The sequence below is a fragment of the Cervus canadensis genome, chromosome 7, assembly GCF_019320065.1.
Source record: "Cervus canadensis isolate Bull #8, Minnesota chromosome 7, ASM1932006v1, whole genome shotgun sequence".
Lineage (NCBI taxonomy): Eukaryota > Metazoa > Chordata > Mammalia > Artiodactyla > Cervidae > Cervus > Cervus canadensis.
Genome location: NC_057392.1, coordinates 54,487,696 through 54,511,046, shown reverse-complemented (window position 1 = coordinate 54,511,046; position 23,351 = coordinate 54,487,696). Strand labels below are relative to the sequence as shown.

General features: G+C 38.0%; 1 protein-coding gene across 1 annotated transcript in view; it reads left to right on the top strand.

The window, feature by feature from the left end:
* Positions 1 to 23,351, top strand: part of LOC122444800 (LIM domain containing preferred translocation partner in lipoma) — a 509,662-nt gene that overhangs the window by 374,002 nt on the left and 112,309 nt on the right. The window contains exon 7 of the mRNA XM_043473440.1: positions 11,272 to 11,441. Coding sequence (XP_043329375.1) covers positions 11,272 to 11,441 — 170 coding nt within the window. The remainder of the gene's footprint in view (positions 1 to 11,271; positions 11,442 to 23,351) is intronic.

Below are 23,351 nucleotides of genomic sequence, written 5' to 3'. Positions count from 1 at the left end.
TGGATTCAGGTCTCACCTTTGCTGTTGATTTGCTGTAGGATCTTAATCAAGGCACTCCCTCTGTCTGAGCCTTTGCTTTTTCATCTGTAAATGAGGTTGGACTGAATGGTTTCTAAGTTTTCACATACTATTACATTTTAGGATTTTTAAAATCCTTTAACAATGTATAATGAGCATTTCAGCACTAAGTAGAAAATTCAAAACCCCCAAGTAAGACTGCTTGGCTTCCCTGGGACATAGTATCAGGTGAAAATATCACCCATCTCTAGGCTCATCACCAGGCTTGCAGGTTATGTGGGCTAGCAAGATCACTAGGACTTGGGGTTAGATGAAGTGGGGTTAAATTCCAGCTCTGTTATCTACCTGTCAGGTCATGCACAACATTATTCCTAGGTTAACTTGTTAAAAGAAGATAGTTGTCTGCTCTGGCCTTTATTATTACAAGATTCAAATAAGAACATGGAAATGATGAAGTTTTATGTGAGCTTGCAGGATTTCTTTCAATCTTCGTATACGGGAAATCTAAAAGAAGTAGCCTTAATTATAGGGTTCACTTTGCTGTTTTTGGTAGCACTGAATAAGTACATTTACAATTATAAACCCATATATAAATATAAGGAGTGTTTGTTATTTAATAATATTGCAAAGAGAATATTATGGCTGTTGTTAGATATTGAAATACAACAACTTCAGGAACACTTATTGGTAGATTTGCTCTTAAATAACCAAAAATACATGTGGAGATTTTCCACCTATAAAACTATAGAGTAACACGACACACTTACAGGTTTTTTAGCTTTGAGTAGAGCCTGAGGGAAATGCAGATTCTCATGGTAGATACCATAGAGCACATTTTAATCGTTAAGTCAGAAATCATCATTGCAGTCACAGTTTTCTAACTGTACTAGTAAACATTGATTTTTTTTTCCTGTTAACAGATCAATCATGAAATGAATTTGAAATATAGAGCAATAGATTAAAATTAAGAATCGGAATATGAAAATGCCTATGTGTAAAAATTAACTTGAAATAATGCTTTAGCCAAAATAGATACTAATATTCCTATTAGGAATTTTGTAAGGCTTATGCAAGTTTACATCTACCAGGCCAGAATTTTCAAATTCTAAAGCCAAAAGCCAGGTTAGAGGAGGGGTTTAGTGGATTTTAAGTCCAGACTGATTGGGTCTCAGTTCCAGATTCAATACTTAGCTCTGTGGCCTTGGACAAGTTACCTAATCTCCCTAGGCAGCCATCTCTTATACTCTAATGAACATAATGGGAGGACCTATATCATGAGGGTGTTGGAAGTATTACTTGAGATAAAATATTTAAATCCTTAAAATAGTGCTTGGCAAATAAGTGCTGAATAAATCTTGACGATTATCATCATTCTGGGGTCCACAAATTTTTTCAAGTTTGGGATTGAATTTCTAGCACTAAATTATACTAGTACCATACTGGTAAATATCTTATAACTGCCTCACAAATGCAACTGCCTTTTACCCCCACATGGACCACTATCTTCAGAGGAGGATTCAGAGCATCTGCCTCTGGTCCTCTTCATTTTAAGTTGTTCTCTGCCTCCTGTAGTTGGAGGGAGAAAGAAGCAAGGTCTGTACTTGGCACTTTGTAGCTGTTCCTGTCATTGAACTTGGTGACCAGATAGTCAAGGCAGTCATTGTCATGGCCTTTTTTAAAAATTTGTTTAATTGAAGTATAGTTGAGTTACAATGTTGTGTTAATTTCTGCTGTACAACAATGATTCAGTTCTCTCTCTCTCTCTCTCTACACACACACACACACACACACACACGCATATATATACACACACACACACATACATATTTACAGTATATTTATGTATATATTACATTCTTTCCCAGCATGATTTATCATAGGATGCTGAGTACAGTTCTCTCTGCTATACAGTAGGACCTTGTTGTTTATGCATTCTTTTTTATAGAGGCTGACTAAAGGTTACCACTGTCACGGGACTTAGAACACAATAGAAACTCAGAAAATGTATCTGTTGAGGGGTTGGAAGAATAACTGGATAGATGACACAACTACCTATTTTAAAAACAAGGGACTTCAGGCTCAGAGAATTTAGGAAACTTGTTTAGGCTCCCATAGCTAGTGAGTAACAAGGCAAGATTTGCAGTTCTGTCTGATTGCATTTATACCATGGAATACCTAATTTTGTTCAGAGGGTAACACGTATTGTATCCCAAATTGCAAAGCAGTGTTTTTTTTTGTTTTGCTTTTGTTGTGTTGTCTGGTTTTCATTTATGTTTGTGCTGCTCCTCCTGAGACTGGAAGTTGTTGTCAGAAAGTGATTGTCCTTCCCACCGTGCCTGTGCATATTAGTTTAGTGAAGGTTAGAACCAGAGTGGCTGGTGGCCAACTCACTCCCTCTGCAGTTTCCTAGGATGTAGCTCCTGAGGGCCAGGACTTTGGTCCCAAACATCACCGCTTTCTAAGAATACTCTAGGATAAACTCCGCTTTGTGGAACACATGAACACGTGGTTTCCTTTAAGACAAAGGTCCCCAACCCCTCTGCACATTAGCATCATGATTTCAGTCCCCACTCCAGACCAAATGAATCAGAATGTGTCTAAGTGGAGTATGGATATCTGTATTATTTTAAAAACGTGCCTGGTGGGAAGCCAGAGTTTGAGGTTCAACATTTCAGTCTCTTTTCTGAAGGATCCTTACCTGTACTGATTTCCACATGTGTAGCAAATCCTGACGCTAAGCTCTTCTGAGGCTTGAGGGATTGGAAAAGTGATGCTCTACTGGTTCTTTTTTCCCCGAGAGTGGGAATAGATCCTGCTCCTCAGCAATGCTGAAAACATCACAGTTATGATTGAATAATGCAGTGTGTTCCTAGAAAACCATGTGCTGATTAAAAAGATGGGCTTTAGAAGTCTGATCTGATTCCCATCCCTGTCTCACCTCATTTCCACCGTTGAAACCTTGACCAAGTGACTTAACCCCTGGTTTCTTATCTAAAAAATAAGAATAAAGAAAGGTTGATGGCACTAAGTGAGATAATGCATATAGAATACTTAAGGCAGTGTCTGCCCCAGAGGACAAAATACAGTCATTTTCTGTCTTTTTTATGCTTCTTTGCAATGCAGTATATTCATTTCAGTGAAACATGCTTGCTTTTGCAGCCCTATGTGGGACTCCCCCTCCCAATTTACCTCGTTACCTGAAGGTCCAACCTAAGCAAATATGTGAAAGTGAAAGTTGCTCAGTCATGTCTGACTTTAGTGACCACATGGACTATACAGTCCATGGAATTCTCCTGGCCAGATTACTGGAGTGGGTAGTCTTTCCCCTCTCCAGGGGATCTTCTGAACCCAGGGATCAAACCCAGATCTCCTACATCACAGGCAGATTTTTTTACCAGCTGAGCCACCAGGGAAGCCCAGGAATACTGAAGTGGGTAGCCTATCCCTTCTCCAGTGGATCTTCCCAGTCCAGGAGTCGAACCGGGGTCTCCTGCATTGCAGGTGAATTCTTTACCAGCTGAGCTTTCAGGGAAGCCCAAGCAAATAGGTATCTTTAAACAAATCACCTCATGGTTAGACCCTGTAATGACTTTTACCAGTAAGTCACCAGGTTCTCCATCTCATCAGATTTGTTACCCAGGCCTTGGTTCACCCATTCCTGAACCATTCTTTCTGATGAATTTGGGGAACCTATTTTGTTTTCTTGTTACTTAGCTTAATTTGTTTTGTACTAAAATGCTTTTTATTGTGTTTCCTTCCAAAAGCTTTATATATTTACCACTGGTTCTAGTACTATTACAGTCATTGCTCCTTTTCCTGTTGTCTATACATGTGTGTGTAAGAGAGAGAGAGAGAACAGGGAAGAGAAAGAGAGAATAGCCATCAGCCCTCTGCTTCTCCTTCCCATCCATGTGCCCATCGAATCTGCAAGCTGTCTCTGCAAGGACCATTTAAGCAATAACAGTGAAGTAGTATAATATAATTATTTATACACAAGCAGTGACAAAGTTAGATGTGTCCTCAGTCCAGCTTTTAATACATGATAAGGACTTCAGGATTCACAGAGCTAAATAGCACTGACAATAGGAGACTGAATATTGGTACATTATTTAAAAGTAGAGTCCAAAAATAATAGTAAATCTCAGTTTGCTCTATGATGTACAGAATGTGATATCACACCTTAAATGGCTATTGGTTGACATTCTTTGTATTTTCTAAGCCCATATAGCAGTGCCATATGTTAAATTTATTTGCAGAACAAAAGAAGCCTGTTCTATAGGCGGGCTTGTATTTAATACATGTGAATTGCTTTCTCTGGCTTAATGCTGGCAAATTATTTTATGGTAACTTAGCTGATTCTCTTCATGTATGTTATCAATGGATGGAAAGCCACTGAAAACTCTTCAGTCAAAGACATAAAGAGACAGCATTGAGGAAATTACTGTTGTTCATGAAAAGTAAGATATATTATGATGCCACAGAAATTTCTTTTATTTTTTCAGCCAACTCATGGTTAACAGTCTGTCCCCTAACTGTCTTGCATGCAGATGAAGTGTTTGGGCAATAGCTATCAGCTATTATCCTGACGAGCAATATAAAAACATACACCCCTTGGAACAGTGGCATGACATGCCTGAACATTGTAATCACCTGAAGAGCTTTTATTTTTTATTTTTTTTGGGGGGGGGCATTTACTTTTTTTTTTTTTCCTTTTTTTTTTCTTTTTTTCATTTATTTTTATTAGTTGGAGGCTAATTACTTTATAATATTGTAGTGGTTTTTGTCATACATTGACATGAATCAGCCATGGATTTACATGTATTCCGCATCCCAATCCCCCCTCCCACCTCCTCTCCACCCGATCCCTCTGGGTCTTCCCAGTGCACCAGGCCTGAGCACTTGTCTCATGCATCCAACCTGGGCTAGTGATCTGTTTCACCCTAGATAATATACATGTTTCAATGCTGTTCTCTCGAAACATCCCACCCTGGTACATATACACCATGGAATATTACTCAGCCATTAAAAAGAATTCATTTGAATCAGTTCTAATGAGATGGATGAAACTGGAGCCCATTATACAGAGTGAAGTAAGCCAGAAAGATGAAGACCATTACAGTATACTAACACATATATATGGAATTTAGAAAGATGGTAATGATAACCCTATATGCAAAACAGAAAAAGAGACACAGATGTACCGAAGAGCTTTTAAAAAGTCCAGTCCTAAGACATCCCAACACAGACCAAGGAAATCAGAATCTCTGGAGCTAGGACCCAGACATCAATGTTTTTTGTTTTTTGTTTTTTTTTAATTTTCCAGATTATTTCAACATACTATCAAGTTTAAGACTAAGACTTAAGCAGTTTGCAAAACTTAAGCAGCCCTAGGACAAGGACTGTCCTAGGACTTAAGCAGTTTACAAAAACAGGTTGTCTATTATTACATGCATTAGTACTACATGGCTCCATAAAGTAAAAGCTATGCTGGATAGAAGGCGCCATCATCCTAGAACCTTCAGTGAATGGCACATGGACCTGTCACATGAAGAGTACAAACTTGTTCTATGATCTTTTTGTACCTTCAGTGGAAGATAATTTCTGAATAGGCTTAACAGAAGCTGTACTTTAGGAAGATAACTCCAGTGGGTGCACAGAGGGTAAAATGAAGCAAGCTTTTTTCTAGGAATAACTTGCTATCATTTCACTACCCTGGTATAACTTTATTGATTCAACTTTTGGAACAGGACTTTGTTCAGAATATATTTTAGAAGGTACTTAGTAAGAAAGCTGATACATCACACAATTGCCATATAGAGTTTCATTATAATATTTTTAAATGGAATATTAATTTTGCTTATGCCTGAAATTTCTAAGTCAGTTAGCAAGAATGATATGAAGACAAATATGACCTGGCTTCATGTCTGCATAAATATACTAGTTTACTTTTTTCTTTTTTAATTTTTTATTTATTCTTTTTGGGAGTGCCACATGGCATGCAGTATCTTACTAATAGTTTCCAGGCCCAGATCAAAACCTACCCCCGTGAAGTAGAAGTGGAGTCTTAACCACTGGACTGCCAGGGAAGTCCCAGCACTAGTTTACTTTTGATGTTGAATAAGGCTTCAGTTTGGGAGTATGTTAACTTCTTTTGCCATGGCACCAACTCTCAAAAGTACTGTGGATATTTTTGGTCTCACCTCGGAAACAAGCAGGGTTTGCAGAAGATGGTCTATGATCTACTGTATTAATTCTGTACTTGTCACAAGTACCTCATTTTAAAATGAAACTGTATTTTCATATTGGGCAGGAAATAAATTCACATGATGAGAAGAGAAAGCTGAAACCATTAAAAAGGAAAATCCAGATCCCACTAGTTTACCTCCCTAGTTTAACTAGATTTGCCTGTAATATCATTCTGTACCCATGCCATTCCTAAAATGACTTTTTCAAAAACTAAACTTGTAGACTTAGCTCAAGTGGTTCAGTTCAGTTCAGTTCAGTCGCTCAGTCGTGTCCGACTCTTTGCGACCCCATGAATCACAGCACGCCAGGCCTCCCTGTCCATCACCAACTCCCAGAGTTTACCCAAACTCATGTCCATTGAGTCGGTGATGTCATCTAACCATCTCATCCTCTGTCGTCCCCTTCTCCTCCTGCCTTCAATCTTTCCCAACATCAGGGTCTTTGCAATTGTGCTCAAGTGGTAAGACTACCATAAAGCCTTTCCATTCCCTGTTGTTGCTTAGTTGCTAAGTCATGTCCGACTCTTTAGTGATCCCAAGGGCTATAGCCCACTAGGCTACCCTATCCATGGGATTTCCCAGGCAAGAATGCTGAAATGTGTTGCCATTTCCTTCTTCAGGGGATCTTCCTGGTCCAGGGATCGAACTTAGATTGGCAAGAAGATTCTTTGCTGCTTAGCCACCAGGGAAGCCCTCTTTACATTTGTAAGAGGGACTAAATCAGAGAGAGCAAACAATCAAGAATTCATTGCAATGGCCCATGAAAGATAATAAGCCCAATGTGGTCAGCAGACATGTGAGGAAAAAGAAGCATTTCAGAGATTTTGCAGAGATTGTGATAGTTGCTGGGGTAAGGGAGATGAAGGGGGAGAGGTGAGAAGAATCACCAACTGGCTCCATGGTTGATTTAAAGCCATATGTACAACAAATAAAAATACAGGGACATGTTTTTATTAGTTCAGGCATCTCAATTCACTGACAAAATTCTCCCCAGGCTGTCTCCCCTTTGCCATTAGGTTACTCTGCTGAGCTTTGCCAGTAAGCTCCTCTCTCCAGCCTTGGGTCTGATCTTGACCCTTAACTTCCCATTGGCCCCTAATCAATTACGTTTCCTTCATGCTCTGATGCCTCCAAGTCTGGTACCATTCCCCTGGTTTTTCTCCTTTAAAAGCACTGAGATACTTCTCTCTAAGATGGGCAGCAAGATCATGGGATGCTTTTAATGGTGTGTAGCACCAGCCCCTCTAGGAGCAAGAACTATGCTAGAGTGACTTTCTTTCCATTGTGAATGCCTCCGTAAAAGGCATAGCTTGTAAATTTTTGTTAATGCAAAAAGGGAACATTCGGGCACCTTTTCTGTCCTGCTGATGCGTAGGGCTATTTTTAATTTTTGTTCTTCGCTCTTTTTCTGTGCCTGTGATTTTAAAGGTGCCAGACGGACTGCCCTCCAGCCTGGTGTCCCCAATTTCTCCCAAGAATAGGAAAAGTACAGGAAGCAGCCGTGCTGGTCATGTCTGGGTCTAGCATATTAGCCTGACCCACTCTGGAAGAATATTCTCCAAAATATAAAGGAGAAGACTGTTCCTTGTGAACACAGTCCATCTGCTTTCATGGCTGCGACGACAAAACCTTGCTGTCCTGCCACCCAGCCACTGCAGAGGGTTTGGATCCAGGAAGCCTAGCCACTCATCCCCTCTTGTGGAAAAACTAGAATGTTTTTTCTCTTCCATCCCTACCTGTCACAATTCCATCCCTTAAGGTTGGACTTAAATGCCTCTTTCTCCACAAAACCTTTCCTGAGCCCTCTCGGGTGGAGTGTTCCTTCCAAAGCACTTTCTCAGATGACGCCGCATTTTGTCATGTGATTGTAGGATGTATATAGTCTCACAATTAATGTGGAAGGCAGTGACCTGGTCTAATTCCTTTCCAGGTATCATACAGATTTTGTGCTGTGTGCTAAGTCACTTCAGTCATGTCCAACTCTTTGTGACCCTGTGAACTGTAGCCTGCCAGGTTCCTCTATCCATGGGATCCTCCAGGCAAGAATACTGGAGTGGGTTGTCATTTCCTTCTACAGCATAAAGATTATAGAACTGGACAAAAAGTGAATAGCTAAGGAATGCCTATTAAATACAGTGAGAATTCCAAACCTTATCTGACCTTCATCCTGACCTTCAGGGCTCTGCTCTGACCTTTCCCGTTAATCAGTGATTGAGATTTTCCCCTAGATCCTCATGGGCAGCTCTCAAACTCTCCATAAACCATGTAAGCTCAGGCCTTTGGATTCCAGATTTGACACTTTGGGCAACCATGCTCTGGAATCATAATTGCTACCTCTACCTGCCTCATCGACCACCATGACTAATAGTCAATAACATTTGGCCAGAACAAATTTTTTTCCAAAGTGTGGTCTACAGATCACTGGTAGCCCCTGATGGAGTCTCAAGAAGTCCAGTTTGGTGTCTAGAAAAGGAAAGAGTAGTAAATAATTATTTTGTTGACTTTCATTTAATGAATATAAAATGTAAAATTATAATATTCACAGGAATCCAATATGCCTTTAATGAATCATCACATTCTTAATGATTGCATATGTACCATGAAACTTATGTGGATTGGTGGTGTTTAACTGATGTTCACTGACAGTGCCATTCAGCTCACAGTATTTTCATATTATTAGTATTTTTTTTTCTGCTGCTGCTAAACATACATTTTAAAAGGCTTATTATTATTTCATTACACTATTTGTTTACTTTTCCAGACTAGATCAGTTATTTGAATTATTCTTTTAAAGTGGAAAAAATAGTCATAAAGATAATACCATAAAGATCAGTTCAGATAAATATTAAAAATGTGTTAGTGAACATGATTCCAGTATAAATACTGGAAATGAAGCTATATACACTGGAGTAAATGTGATTACTTTGCACAAGTAGTCGAGAAAAAAATTTTTGAAAGCTGTGATTATGATGTAATTTTTTAAATTATATTTTATGGATTGGTGATCCATTCACCTACAATTTCCAGTATGTTCTTTGTAATGAAATATTATCAGATAGTGGCATAAAGTCTCAAGACTTTTAGCATCCTTTTCAAACACAGTACAGTGAACTTTCTAGTAAACCAGTTGAGTTTTTTTTTTTTTTCCCTGAATAATCGCAACAGTGGTGCCATATGGTAGTCCTAGCTTTGTTACTGAAGGGAATGACAGTCTAAAATTTTAAAGTACTTTTCTTAGGTTATACATCTTATAATAAAAACAGATACAAGTTCACACTTGGATATAAATTTGTAAATCAAGCCACACAGTTTATTAAAGTATATCAAATGTCAAAAATATGATATCAAGACTTCAAAAAAATATCAAGTGCTGAAGAGTTTGACATTTTTTTTCAGCATTTAATATTTCTTATTCTTTAGGAGGAAAATGTTCTATAGTTGGGTCTATTCTTTAGTGGGGAAATGTTCTATAGTTTGGGCTATACTTTAAAGAGGCATTCAAATTCTGCAACAAAATATATTAAGAAATACTTCCCAGGACCAATGCAACCAGAAGGAATTAGAAACACCTCTGACTCTTTTCTCCTGAGTTGAAATATTTAACCCCCCTCCCTTTTAGGTGTTAAATCCAATGTGATGGAGCACTGAAAGCAGTCTTTAGTAAGAGATTTATCCATAGTGTCAGCTTCTGGGTACAATCCTGAAGCACAGAACTAAGCAGAGGCAAGACAGCAGAATGGTTAGGACCATCAACACTGAAGTTAGACTGCTTGGGCTAGAAGGTAGTTAACCACTTTTGTAACCCAGTTCCCTCATCTGTAAGATAAGAATAGCAATAGTACTTGCCATATAAGTTGTTGTGAATATGAAATAAGTTAATATATATAAAGCACCTAGAAAAGAACTAGGTTTGCTAAAGTTTATTTGTAAAAGTCTGTCGATTCTTGCTGACATTTCCAGTGAACTTGTAATAACCTGTTAAGACTTTTTGCCTTCATAGAAATAAAGAATAAGAAGGGGAAAATGAAAGTGACTGTGGCCTCTGGCTTAAGATTCCCAAAATGAAGCCAGTTATGGGATATAGACTGTAGCCAGCACAATGCCTTGCAATGACATAATTTTTTTTTTGAAATTACATTTTAATGTTCTCATTAAAAACTTAATGCAGCTTTTTTTTCAAGCTAAACACATGTCTGTATGTGGTCAGGAGCCCCAGGAATCAATGTAATAATGCTGAAAATTTACAGAACAGTGGGCTGGACAATGACAATCAAGACCATAAGGGACTCAGAACCCTACAGTCTGTGGAACTGTTGCATGATTAAGGGATATTCAAACTGTAAACAGATTTAGAGGCAACGCTGAGTTGTAATATCTTAAAGGGTGTCAAATGTAAGAAATGAGACGTATTTCTTGAGGCCTTAAAAGACAGAACTGGGACTATTGGGTAACAATGAGGAAGCATTCCAGCTCAACATGAGAAAAAACAATCAGTACTGTCTGGAAATAAAAGACACTACTCTTTTTTTTTTTTCTTGTCTGCCTGTCACTAAGGACTGGACGCAGAGGCTTTGCAACCCAGGCTTTTGTAGAAGTAGCTGAGGTTTGAGTTTGGACCCAGTTTGCTCACAGTCTAACTGGTAGCTCCTCATAGTAGCTCCAAGGAGAAAGAATTCTGTGCTTTCCACTCCCACCATCCTGAGTCGAGTTCCTCTTACGTTTCTGTGTGAAATCAGAGGCAGAGCACTGGCCTCCACATCAGAAGACCTGAGTTCTACTTGGTCACTTCCCAGGGGACCTGGTCTGTGAGAGTCAGCTCTCAGCTGATTGTAAAATCCCCACAGCGCTGGCCTCATGGTGGCTGCCGTAGTCCCTGTGATCCTGATGATGATGGCGGTGGCGGTGACCCTGTAGCTGCTGTTGACTTGATAAATGTAGTGTGTCCCCCATGCTGTCCTCTTTAGAAGAACTAAAGGTGTTCTTACAGCCAATCCCTTTTTTCTTCCAGGCCGCTGTGCTCGCTGTGGGGAAAATGTAGTTGGGGAAGGGACAGGATGCACTGCTATGGATCAGGTCTTCCACGTGGATTGTTTTACCTGCATCATCTGTAACAACAAGCTCCGAGGGCAGCCCTTCTACGCGGTGGAGAAGAAAGCCTACTGCGAGCCCTGCTACATCGTAAGTTCAGATTTGGTCCTCGGGTAATTTACTAGAATGACTTCTATGGCAAAATATCGATCACTCCAGATCAAATGTAGCCTCAGGTCTTTGCTTCTGATTAGATTTCAAACTGTGCTAGTGTATAGATTGGCATATCTTAATTTTTATCCCTATGTCCCTTGTTCATTTGCGGTCGAAGGGTGCATTGGCTGGGGCTACCATTCAGTTAGTGGTCTGCCAGGAAGATCAGTGCCCTGGGGCTTACAAGCATGTATGTACAAGCTAACATGTTCCCCCTTGAAGTATCAGGTTTCCCAAGTAACAGAGTCACACCTCTTAATATTAAGCCTCACTCTATATTTGATGTCATATTTGTAGATAAACATGTTGCAAGGCCTTGGGAATTGTAAGTACTCTTTCAAACTCCTGGGTCGCTTGAATCACCTTCTTTCCACCCAGAATTTCTCTTACTTGTCATTGTTATTTAGCCGCTAAGTTGTATCTTTTGGGACCCCATGGACTGAAGCCCCACCAGGCTCCTCCATCCATGGGATCTTCCCAGGCAAGAATACTAGAGCGGGTTGCCATTTCCTCATTTCCTTCTCCAGGGGATCTTCCCGACCCAGGAATCAAACCCATGTCTCCTGCATTAGCAGGTGGATTCTTTAACACTGAGCCACCAGGGAAGCCCTTTACCTGTCACACCCAGCAAATTTTCAATGTTCAATTAGATAAACTATTGATATTTTAGGGTACCTTAAAGGAAAATAGTTGTGCTCTTTCCTTTTTTTAAATTCACAGTTATATTTTAATAACATAGTTGAGTGACTATAAAATACTTTTTGTCCCATTATCTTAGCTGTTTGCCAGGCTACTTAAATCTACACATTAAGCTGTCTTCTGATAGAGCAGTTTGGTAAATGAACATAAACTTTTTTAATCTAAAGTAAATTTCCTTGCGATCCTTCTACATGATTTTATCTCTCTATTGAATGCTTATCAGTGGAAAAAGTAGTGCTTTTTTGCAAACCCACACAAGAGGCATGATTTGGCCCTCAGCCCCCACAGCATTTCAACATAAGAGAAACCTCGGGTGCAAGGTATTGGAAGCTATACACAGCTTGGCGGAGCCCTGAGGTTCAAGTTTATTGCAGAAGTTTCTGGCCTCGTTGGGATTTTCCCATAACCTGACAGCTCTAACTCATTGCAGCCCTGGAATCTGTAGCACAGATCTGAAATCTTTTTGAGATTAGGATCTTGCAAGATGAAATATTGTTTTGCATCTCTCCAGTTCAATTTTATCTCACTTTCCTCCCTAAAGGCAACTTAGTCACATATAGCATCATTATAGTGCCACACAATGTCGGAGGTGAAAAAAAAAACTTAAGATCGTTTGTCTAACTCGTCTCTTTAGAAGTGAGAATACAGAGAGGAAGAAAATGACTTATGTCATTTTATTAGTGTCAGAGCGGAGATTAACTTCAGTGGTTCACACTAATCTCATATTCAGTGCAGACAAAATAAGGCTTTAGTTTATTCAGAATATAAATACAAACACAGTGATGTCCCATTGATTTGGAAAGAACAATTACATATCAGAAAAAGTCTAGTGAACAAAAATTTACGTCTTTAAGAAATAAGGATGTTTAAAATATCACTCTTAAAAACCTCTGTTGAAAGAGAAAATCACAAAATCCCCTGTAAATAAGTGGTGTGGATTGTCATTCACAATGATCTAGGACCACAGTGAAATTATTTATTGCAGTGGGCTCTGTGGCAATGTCAGCAGAGCTTCCAGAAACACCTATGGCTGTTTATCCATACACTAAGTGACCGCAGAATACTGGTTTTTTTTTTAGTTTTTTTGTCTGTTTTTCACCCTTTTTTTGGAGTGCACTGTTGATTCTCATTACTTAGCTGATGCTCCCGTGGCTGCCTCCTTCAGTTTTCATCTCTTCCTAGCTAGGAATCACATGGACAATATTGGGAAACAGTATAACACAGTATGAAGAACATGGGTTTGAATCTGGTTACATCACTTAAAACTTTGTCTCCTCAGGAAAGATACTTGATCTTTCTAAGCCTGTTTTCTCATATATAATGGTGATGATTGCAGGATTTTTCCCAAGACTTAACGAATGTGAAATGTGGCGATTCTTGTAAAGCACACTTGGCTGGCTCAGGGAACAGTAGTGGGATGAATATTGCTCTGAAGTTAATTTTGATAAAATTTCTGGCCTATTTAGCACTTTTGAAAGTGAGCACCTAACATGTGCAGTGAGATGCATCATGCTTGAGAAATCTCAGACACACCCCTCTCCCATTTTTAAATGCTTTGCTTACTCTCCTGAGTGTGTAGTAAAACTGAAGAGAGTCTAAGCTGGCTAATACGGGCTTTTACTCTGGTAGACAAAGGTTTCCGTCTTCGTTTCAGGCATAGCAGCTCATTGATTCTTGAGAATGTGTTTCCTTCAGCCTTGGTTACCTGTTACTATAATATGCTCATGACAGTGAACACTGGGTGATATTTAATCACATCCTTGGAAAAAGTGAATGAATTCAAATAATGGAAATTCTTACCATCCTTTTTGACTTCATTCCCTCTGAAGAAACTTTAATCAGAATTTTTCTTTAATGAGATCTATCCGTGGTGACTCTAAATGTAATTTAATTTTTATCAGAATTCAGTTAAGCTTTACTCAAAGACCCCTGTTCGATATTGATTTCAGAGTTCAGCACAGCACTCAAGCCCTCAGATGGATGTTTTAGCATTTTAATTTCTTCTGAACTTTAATAAGACCAGTAAGCTGCCACACTAAAAAATGTAAAGAGTTCTCTTCAGTGGGATGGTGGGGGAGCTGGGAGGATAAAACAAAATATTTGTTTTGAAGATGGCTTTTGTATGAAGGAGAACCGTAGGGCTGTGTGTATCTCTCTGAGCCAAAGCCCTTAGAACAGGAAGCACCAGCAATGTCATTCATTCAATTGCCTCTTGTTCCATTAGTGGAAAGGAGATGTCTGAAAAACGTCCTGTACAGAACAGAGAAAGCTTATCGCTGGGCCTCAGTCTGTGCCTTTTGTTGTTGTTATTGATGGAGTCAGAATAGTGAAGATAGTGGTTTAGTTAGATAATTATTCCTGTGTCAGGACCACCCTGTTTGATGTTCTGAGTTCAGGAAGGAGACCAGTCTAAAATAATTTAATTTATTCTTGCCTAAATTAGTTATCAATTATTTACATAATTTAGGTAAAAATGCACCAGTTATGGCTTTATGTTTGATTCAATGGTTATGTATCTTTTCCAATGATTTCTTAAATCCTTAATTCTTACATGTATATAGCTGTAATTAAACAAGTTTGATTCATTAAGGCACTATAATCCTCTTTACTAATTTTATACATGCTTTCTTTTGTATTTTCTATTGATTGATTTAATATAAATATGCATATAGCTTTCCATTGTAATAATTTCCATTTTTAGCTTTTTGTTTGTTTAGTTTTAAATTATGTTTGCATACTATATTTTAAAAACATTTGCCACTAGAAAGACATTGGGTATTTTCCAATCTTTTAGTCTTGTATATAACATGCCTATAAATAACTGAGTAAAATGTTTTATGTTATTTTATTTTGAATTATTTTTTAAACCAAAATCCTTTGATTTATGTTACCAAGTTTACAGCAATTTGGAGAACTTTTACTAGATTTCTTTAAGAAGATTTTTTTCCTATTTTCAGAACTGGGAGCAATAACGAGACCAAATGTTAAACTATAACCTTTATCCGCTTTTGAAGAGGTTTGTTCACATTTGTTTTGAACCAATTTAATAGGTACATTATGTACTGGTTTTTAATTTGAGTTTTTATAATTAGCAAAATCAGTGAGATTCTTTTCTACTTTGATGATAGATCTCTTAGTTTTGGTTATTCTTGTGGGTTTATATAAATGAACAGATTAAAATTAAGAGCACTAAGCTTCCTAGGGAAGAAAAGTAGTATAAATAAGTATACATGGTTCCAGTCCTTGCTCTCCTGGTGTGATGTTAGAGAAGTAATTTAATTTCTGAGTACCAGTATCCTCACTTGTTAAAGGGAGGTAATAACTTCTTCCCTGTCTTCAAAGGGAAGGAGTGAATAAGGGTAATATTTTGTACATCATGAAGAAGTGGTTTACTAACATAAGGGCTTGATCTGATTAATAATATAATATTTGTTGCTTTTTCCCTTAGCTTAATTTGATAGAATTTAGAAATCCTTCAAGTTTGGGATAATTTCATAGCTGCAGTTGCTATGGAAATACTGAAATAAATAGATGTCATAGAAAGAGTGTGAGGACAGATATGAGAAGAAAAAGTTCATGTTTTGCTCAAGAAGATTTTTGTGTTGGCATAGGCAGCAGCTGTGTCTCCCACTTATGTGGCCTTCTGCCCTTAATGAGGCAGGTTTACTCCTAAGTACAGATTTATAAAAGAGTTGCTGTGTTCTCAGCATTGCCAAAGAGTCTGGACCTAGAGACCTAGTGCATCAGAGAGTCTCAGCAAGTCTGTTTATGAAATGGCAGCCAAGGATCTTTCCCTAAACCAGGGCTCTTACTCAAAGTGGATGGAATCCAACCCTTAGCTCTCCAGCAGTGGAAGTTAGTACAGACATTTTTATTACAGTTACAATCTAAGTGATTAAAAGACCTCAGGAAATCAGAGGCCAACTCCACAGGAGACTAAACACTTGAAGGTTCCTGAATTTGGCGCATTAGTGGCCAACACACTTGTAGCCTTTAGCTCTCTCTGTCACTAAATGGCTACGGTCAAAACATTCTAACTTTTCAAGCTACATTAAGAGGCAGGTTTTGTACCTCCACAGGGAAGTTGTCCTTTTATATGCTCAACTCCTCCTAATAAAATGTTTTAAAAGTAGTTATGGCCTGTGCTTTATGTGGGTATTAGTAAAGGACCTGAGAGTTTAGACTAAACTTGAAAAATTCACATGAACTTCCTTTCTTTTTTCTTAATTACCCATCTCTGCTCTCTCATCTTTCTCTCCCTCTCTCCCTCTCTCTCATACACATACAAATGCACGCTCACACACACACATACACACTTTCTTCTTAATGTTACATCATCCCACAGGCACTGTCCCAGGAAGGAGAAAAATGGTTCAAGCAAGAGGAGAATTTGTCAAGTATACTCTTGAGAGATTTAACCATGTTAACTACTATGAATAGTTATCTCTTCCACTTGCACAGGCCCTTGCATTTTATAATGCTCCTGAGCCTCTTTACCTGTACCTTACCATACCTATTAGAACCTGTGAAATAGACAAGGGGGAGAGCCTTTGTCCTATTTACAGTGGTTTTGATGTTTTCAAAGTAATAACCAAAATGAAGACTAGGGAACAGATCTAACTTGCATTTTATTGCTGAATCCATACTGCCGCCCTGAAACGAGTGTTCAGCTTTCTAAAAATGTATAGATACTGACAGCCCCCTGGGATTATAGTCTTAGAATCACGATTTTTATGGATGACCACATGAATCATGTCTTCCAGTGCTACAGAACCTGAAAGTCTAAACTTCTACCGGCGTAAAACTGCTGCCCCTCACTTTTCGTGAGCATTTACTTTTTGCTGTCTTTGAAATGCCTTGAGTCTTAAGGCAAAATCCTCTTCTTATGATTAAAGTGAAAGTGAAGTCACTCAGTTGTGTCCGACTCTTTGCAACCCCATGCATGGACTGTAGCCTACCAGGCTTCTCCGTTCATGGGATTTTCCAGGCAAGAGTACTGGAGTGGGTTGCCATTCCCTTCTCCAGGAGATCTTCCTGACCCGGGGATTGAACCCAGGTCTGCCACATTGTAGGCAGACGCTTTACCGTCTGAGCCAGCAGGGAAGTATACAAATAACTGATGTTTGTGTGGTGCTTTAACTTTTTCTAGCACTTTTATCTCATGTCATTCTCTCATGATCTTAGAAAGTAGATACAATTATTATTGTATTCATTCCCAGTAGTAATAAATTGAGTTTTAGAAAACCTTAGTTTGCTCATTTCCATAGAACATGAGTATCAAGGCCAGGACTTGACTCTGGCTTTTGATTCTCAAATTCAGTTCTTTCCACATATCCAACAAATAATTGTAAATCTTATTTAGTATTACTGTATTTCCTTTTTCCTTATTAATGTTTATTACCACATTGAGCTCAGACTATTTTTTCTTATGGTAGTAATTCTTAAAAAAAAAACAACAATGAAACCTCAGTTTTTAAGTATTATTTGCTTATTAGAGAAAAATTGGAAAATATTTTAAAAGGTATATAGTTCTCCTGTCTAAATGTTTTAACAGTTTACATTTTATCACATATTTCTTTTCTATTTCAGTGTTATCTGAGTAAGGACATAGGTTTATAAATGTAACCACACAGCTATTGGGTTGGTCAGAAAGCTTGTTTGGGGTTTTCTGTAACAACTTACAGAAAAAATCTGTATGAACCTTCTGGCCAACCCAATATATAAATGTTTACACATACAAACACAATGAGGTCATACTAATTCATAGCTTGCTTTTATTACTTAATATTATATCAAACTTTGTCTTCCTTAGAAATTGCTTCTTTTAAACATTCCATGGACACTCAAAAAGGATATTTATGTACATGCCCTTTGCTGAAAAAGTGACTCAAAGAAATATTCCAGCAGACAAATTAATTAATCAAAACATGTGTGGAAAATTCTCAGCAAATAAAATGGTGATAAGCCATGAACCAATAAAACTAATAGTTAAAAATAAAGAGATTGGAAAAGATGTAATGACAAATTCAGACCAAAAGAAAAAAACATTAATTACCTACTAACTATAATATTAATAGCAAAGTACAGTTTTAGGACAAAACCATCAAACAAGCCAAAAAACATCATGTTAAGTCAGCATTCCCAAAGAACAACTCTGAGCCTTTATTCAGTAAATAGCATTACATTGAAATATATGATATAAAAATATTAATGAAATATGGCCTGAAAAATGGTAAAACCATAGTCTTTATAAAACTTTAACACATTCCTCGTAGTCTCTGACAAACCAATTATAGAAGTTGAATAATATGATTGAGCCAATCCATACAACCAAAGAGGTTATATCTTCTTTCCAAATCTTCATGGAAGGCTTAGAAAAGCATCATATTATAGTCTAAAAGGAAAATGGAAATCGTTCATATTTTGGCTGGAAGAGTTGTACACAGTAGTATAGTAAGATAAAAAATATAAAAGGATAAACAAACACACTCTTAGATTAAAAAAATTCTTAGAAAGTAGTGATAATGATAACCCTGAATGATAAAGGAGAATGCAATGCAGTCAAAGTTGAATTCCACGTAAAGTTAGAATCTTTCATTGCAACAAGAAAGAGTGCAAATATATGAACCTAAAAAACTAGAAATGGACAACAAAAGCAATCCAAAGGGAGAAAGGATTATTTAAAATAAAGGCAGTTATCAATACATTGAAAGATAGAATGTTTAGGTCCAGGAGATGATTCTTTGAAAAATACAACAGAAGAAACATCCAGTGAAGATAATCAAGAAAAAAGGGAAGAATAAAAATTAAAGAAAATGAGGAATGAAGAAGAAGCTTTCAGGATAGGTCTAGAGACATTCAATATTATTGCAATTAAAATTCTATATAAAAGAGGCTATTTTCTGTGCAAAGCTAAATACAGGGGAAGGAGACTTAACCTCATAAGCATGGATGAAATGCAGAACTACCACCTGAGAAAGAACCAAGAAATTTCACTAACAGAATTTTTCAGATCTTTAAAGAACAACTGATTCCTGTGCTATTTCAACTTTCAGAGCTCAGCAAAAGAAGATAAGCTTCCCATATCATCTTGAAAAGCCAGCCTGAGCCTGATTAATAATACCTAACCTAGGTTGCTCCCAAAAGAGCACTCTATGCTGATCAAACTTTCATAAATGCAGAAATTCTAAATGAAATGTTAGCAAATTGAATGCCACATAATGAAACAACTCAGGTTACTCCATGATTCCAGTGGTAGAACAGTGTCAGGGATCTTTTAACATGTCAATGTGTTGATATATCAAATTTTTTAAAAAGCTGGATAGTCATCTTCATAGATGTCAAAAGGGCACTTAATGAAATTTATCACATATTCTTGTTTAAAAATAAAAAAAATTGCAGTAACTTAAAAAAATAAAAAAATAACAAGTAAAATAGAAGAAAAAAGAAGATGTACAAGTTTGATAAACTAATGGTGAGTCTTCTTCCTAGATTTTCCTAGATCTTTGTAGGATTCCTGCTATTATATTAGTATTATTCTTAACATTCTAGTCTTTGTAATGGAAATTTAGAAACAAAGTATATATATATATATTATATATATAATATATATATTTACATGTATGTATGACCTTGTCTTTGTTTTATGTATATATATATATGTATATATGCCAATTACATAATATTTCCATCACAAAAATAAAAAAAATAAAATAAGATTAAATTCCATGTATACATTATCCAGTTTAAGAAATAAAACACTAGAAATTCAGTTGAAATGTCTTAGATTCTTGTCCCTAATCACATTCTCAAGACTCCTGTATAGACGTAGCTACTATACTAAGTTTGTTTTTTATTATAGCCATGCATTTATTTGTAGTTTTACTCCATATCTCTAATATATATGTATTGTTGTTATTGTTTAGCTACTAAGTCGTGTCTGACTCTTGGCACCCCCATGGACTCCTCTGTCCATGGTATTTCCCAAGCAAGAACACTGGACTGGGTTGTCATTTCCTTCTCCAGAGGATCTTCCTGATCCAGGGATCAAGCCTGTATCTCTTGTCTCTCCTGCATTGCAGGCAGATTCTTTACCACTGAGCCATCAGGGAAGACCAGATTGTATGCATGTATATATAATTGTGTTGTTTGCATATATTGTTTCTTAATTTTAAATGAATGCCATTGTATCATGCCTATATTTCTAAGACTTCTTTATGCAAAATTATAAGACTAGGATGTATAAATATTTACAGATGATATGATTATTGTTGCAGAAAATCTGAGGAAACCTAGAGTATTAAAATAACAAAAGTTTAGTCACCTACCAACTTTAAAATTAGGAACTTGTGTTTAGAAAATATAACAGGAAAAAAATCCTTATACAGAAATCACAAAAATATAAAGCACCTAGACAAACGTTTAAAGGCATACATGATCTAAGTGAAGAATGCTATAAAATTTTACAGGAATAATTAACTCATGAGTGAAATGATTCTGGGGTTGAATATGCTTTGGAAAGCACCTCTCACTTTAACAGGCATTTATATCAGCACCCTGTAATTATACAACAGCACAGCTTTTAGTGAAAGAGGAATAGTTACTGCAAAGTCCTTTGCTAATGGTTTTTATTTAGCCTTTTCCCCCAGATAGACCCCAACCCTTTGCTGATTTTGATTACTGCCCACCACGGACGCCCCTGAAGGCTCTGACGTGGTCCTACCCTGGTAAGGGTGGTAAAGCTCATACATGTGAGTAGACTGCCTGGAGCAACAAAGAGGCCTAACTGAACAGAACCTCTCCTCGTTCCCATCCCGATCTGTTGTCACAGATTTGAATGCTGTCTAAGGGCCAGGAGGAGCCTCAGAAATCCAATAAAGTCATTTTTATGGCCAAGAAAACCTAAAGCCCAAGAAAGCTGACTGATTTGCCTGAGGTTATATGGTTTATTAATGTCAGAGGCAGGAATAGAAACCATGAGCCTTGCTGATGCCTTCAAAGAACTACCTGCTTTCTTTGGGACTGACATGAAGAGGTTTAACCATATGCGGCTACAGGCCCCAGAGAAACATCCCTAGAAAATGTTGGGTTGCATAAATTCTGGTTGGAGAGGTTAGAAATAGGACAGCATTTGCTTCAGCCCCAACCAAGGTGGAGAGTCTCAGATTTCCAGGTTAAATGCCTCTGAAACTTTATGCTAGAACCTTCCCACTGCCCTAGTTTGTTTATTTTTAAATCAAGCATGAACTCACCACTCGGTGTTTGCCAGAGTTTGGATGAATGTCAGCATCAGGCCACTGTACTAATGGCTTAAGATTATTTAATCCTATTACTTATACACTTCATTAGGCTGAGTGAATTGTTGGCAGTGGTTCAGTAAACTTCCTACTTTAGAGATAAAAGGGTGGAAAGAAAATAGGGAAGGCGTCTGTTCCTCATTTTCTTTCATATTTATCTTGTATCTCTTAAAGGATAAAGGAATGGTAATTACCCATCTACAGCATGGAGTCTGCATTAGTAGGGTCTTCTGAACTGCTCTGTACTCTTCAGAAGAGAAAAAATGAAATACATTTTCAATTAAAAGAAAAGGGGTCTGGACAGAGGAGAAAGAGTAAGTGTGTATGTGTGAGTGTGTGTTTATGCTTTCAAATTGGTCTTAAAAATAAGCCTGAAAATAAATTCAAGAGCCCTAAATAAGATATCTAGTCTTTCATTTCAGGGACCTGATATGTGGCAGCAAATAATGTTAGAGAAAGAATATGGAATTTAAAGTCAGACCTCGTTCACACCCAGCTTGGCCAGCTACCATGCTGTATCCACCTCATTTCGTTTGGCTTAAATTTCATCACAAGTAGCATGAAAGTGGTATTTCTTACCTCTGAACCCCTAAGCGAGGATTCAGAGAAGTTGACAGGGCTTAGTAGAAATGTATGCGGGCTTTGAGTGGTAAATAAGTGCACAGACCAAACTTCAGGGACATACCTACCAAACCTGCAAAGGAGAAGTTTGCCTAACTTGAATCGCTGAAAGTCAGTTATTCACCAGCATTTCCGTTTCTGGAATGTTACCCGCAGATTGTTGGTTTGAGAATCCTGAGTCTGAGGGGCAGTGGCCAGCTATGAAACTCTGGAAACTTGGTTTCCCCAAAAGGTGTCAAAGATCTCCTGCTTTGATATCACCATGTTGTTGTTGTTGAGTGGCACAGTCATGTCCAGCTCTTTTGCAACCCCATAGTTTGTAGCCTACCCGGCTCTTCTGTCCATAGGATTCTCCAAGCAAGAATACTGTAATGGGTTGCCATTTCCTCCTCCAGGGGATCACCCTGAAGTCTTCATTAAAAGAAAAATTCTGGACCACTCCCCAGAATTCCTGCACAAATAGCCAGGAAATTAGCATATTTTACAAGGCTCTTGGGGTAGATTCTTAGATATGCCCAGGTTTGAGGTCCATGTGCCTGTACCACCAGCCCCTGCTCTGTAAGAAGTAGTCCCCAAATACTTCACTTTTATACCCCCATCTCTCTCCTACATATTCCCTTACAACACATGACCAAACTGGACACTTCCCCTAGCCATTGCTATCTTAGCCTTCTCTCTGTGCCCAGACTGGATTGCTGTCTTGTACCTTTCCCCATCTCCATCACTTGAAAATCTGTGTCATCCAACCTTAAAAAGCTTTTTTGGAACTTCCCCAAATCGACGTGGCCTCTCCTGAATATGCACGTCTTTTGTTTCTCCTTCTCTTATAGGACTCAGTCGTGTCTGACTGTTTGCGACCCCACGGACTGTAGCCCACCAGGTTCCTCTGTCCATGGAATTCTGCAGGCAAGAATACTGGAGTGGATAGCCATTCCCTTCTCCAGGGTATCTTCCTGACCCAGGGATCGAACCCAGGTTTCCCAACTGCAGGCAGGTTCTTAACCATCTGAGCCACCCGGCAGCCCCTTATAGGATTTAACCCTCTCTATAGTCATTTGAGACTCTGGCACATTTCCTTACTGATTTGAAACCCTTAGAGAGTGTGTGTGTGCTGGGGTTGGGGGTTATCACATTTTATTCATTGTTTTTTTCTTTTTCTTGTTCTTATCCCAACATGTGAGTCTAGGGCTGCTTTGATATTTATTTGGGGCAAGGGGCTGGAAAGGGACTG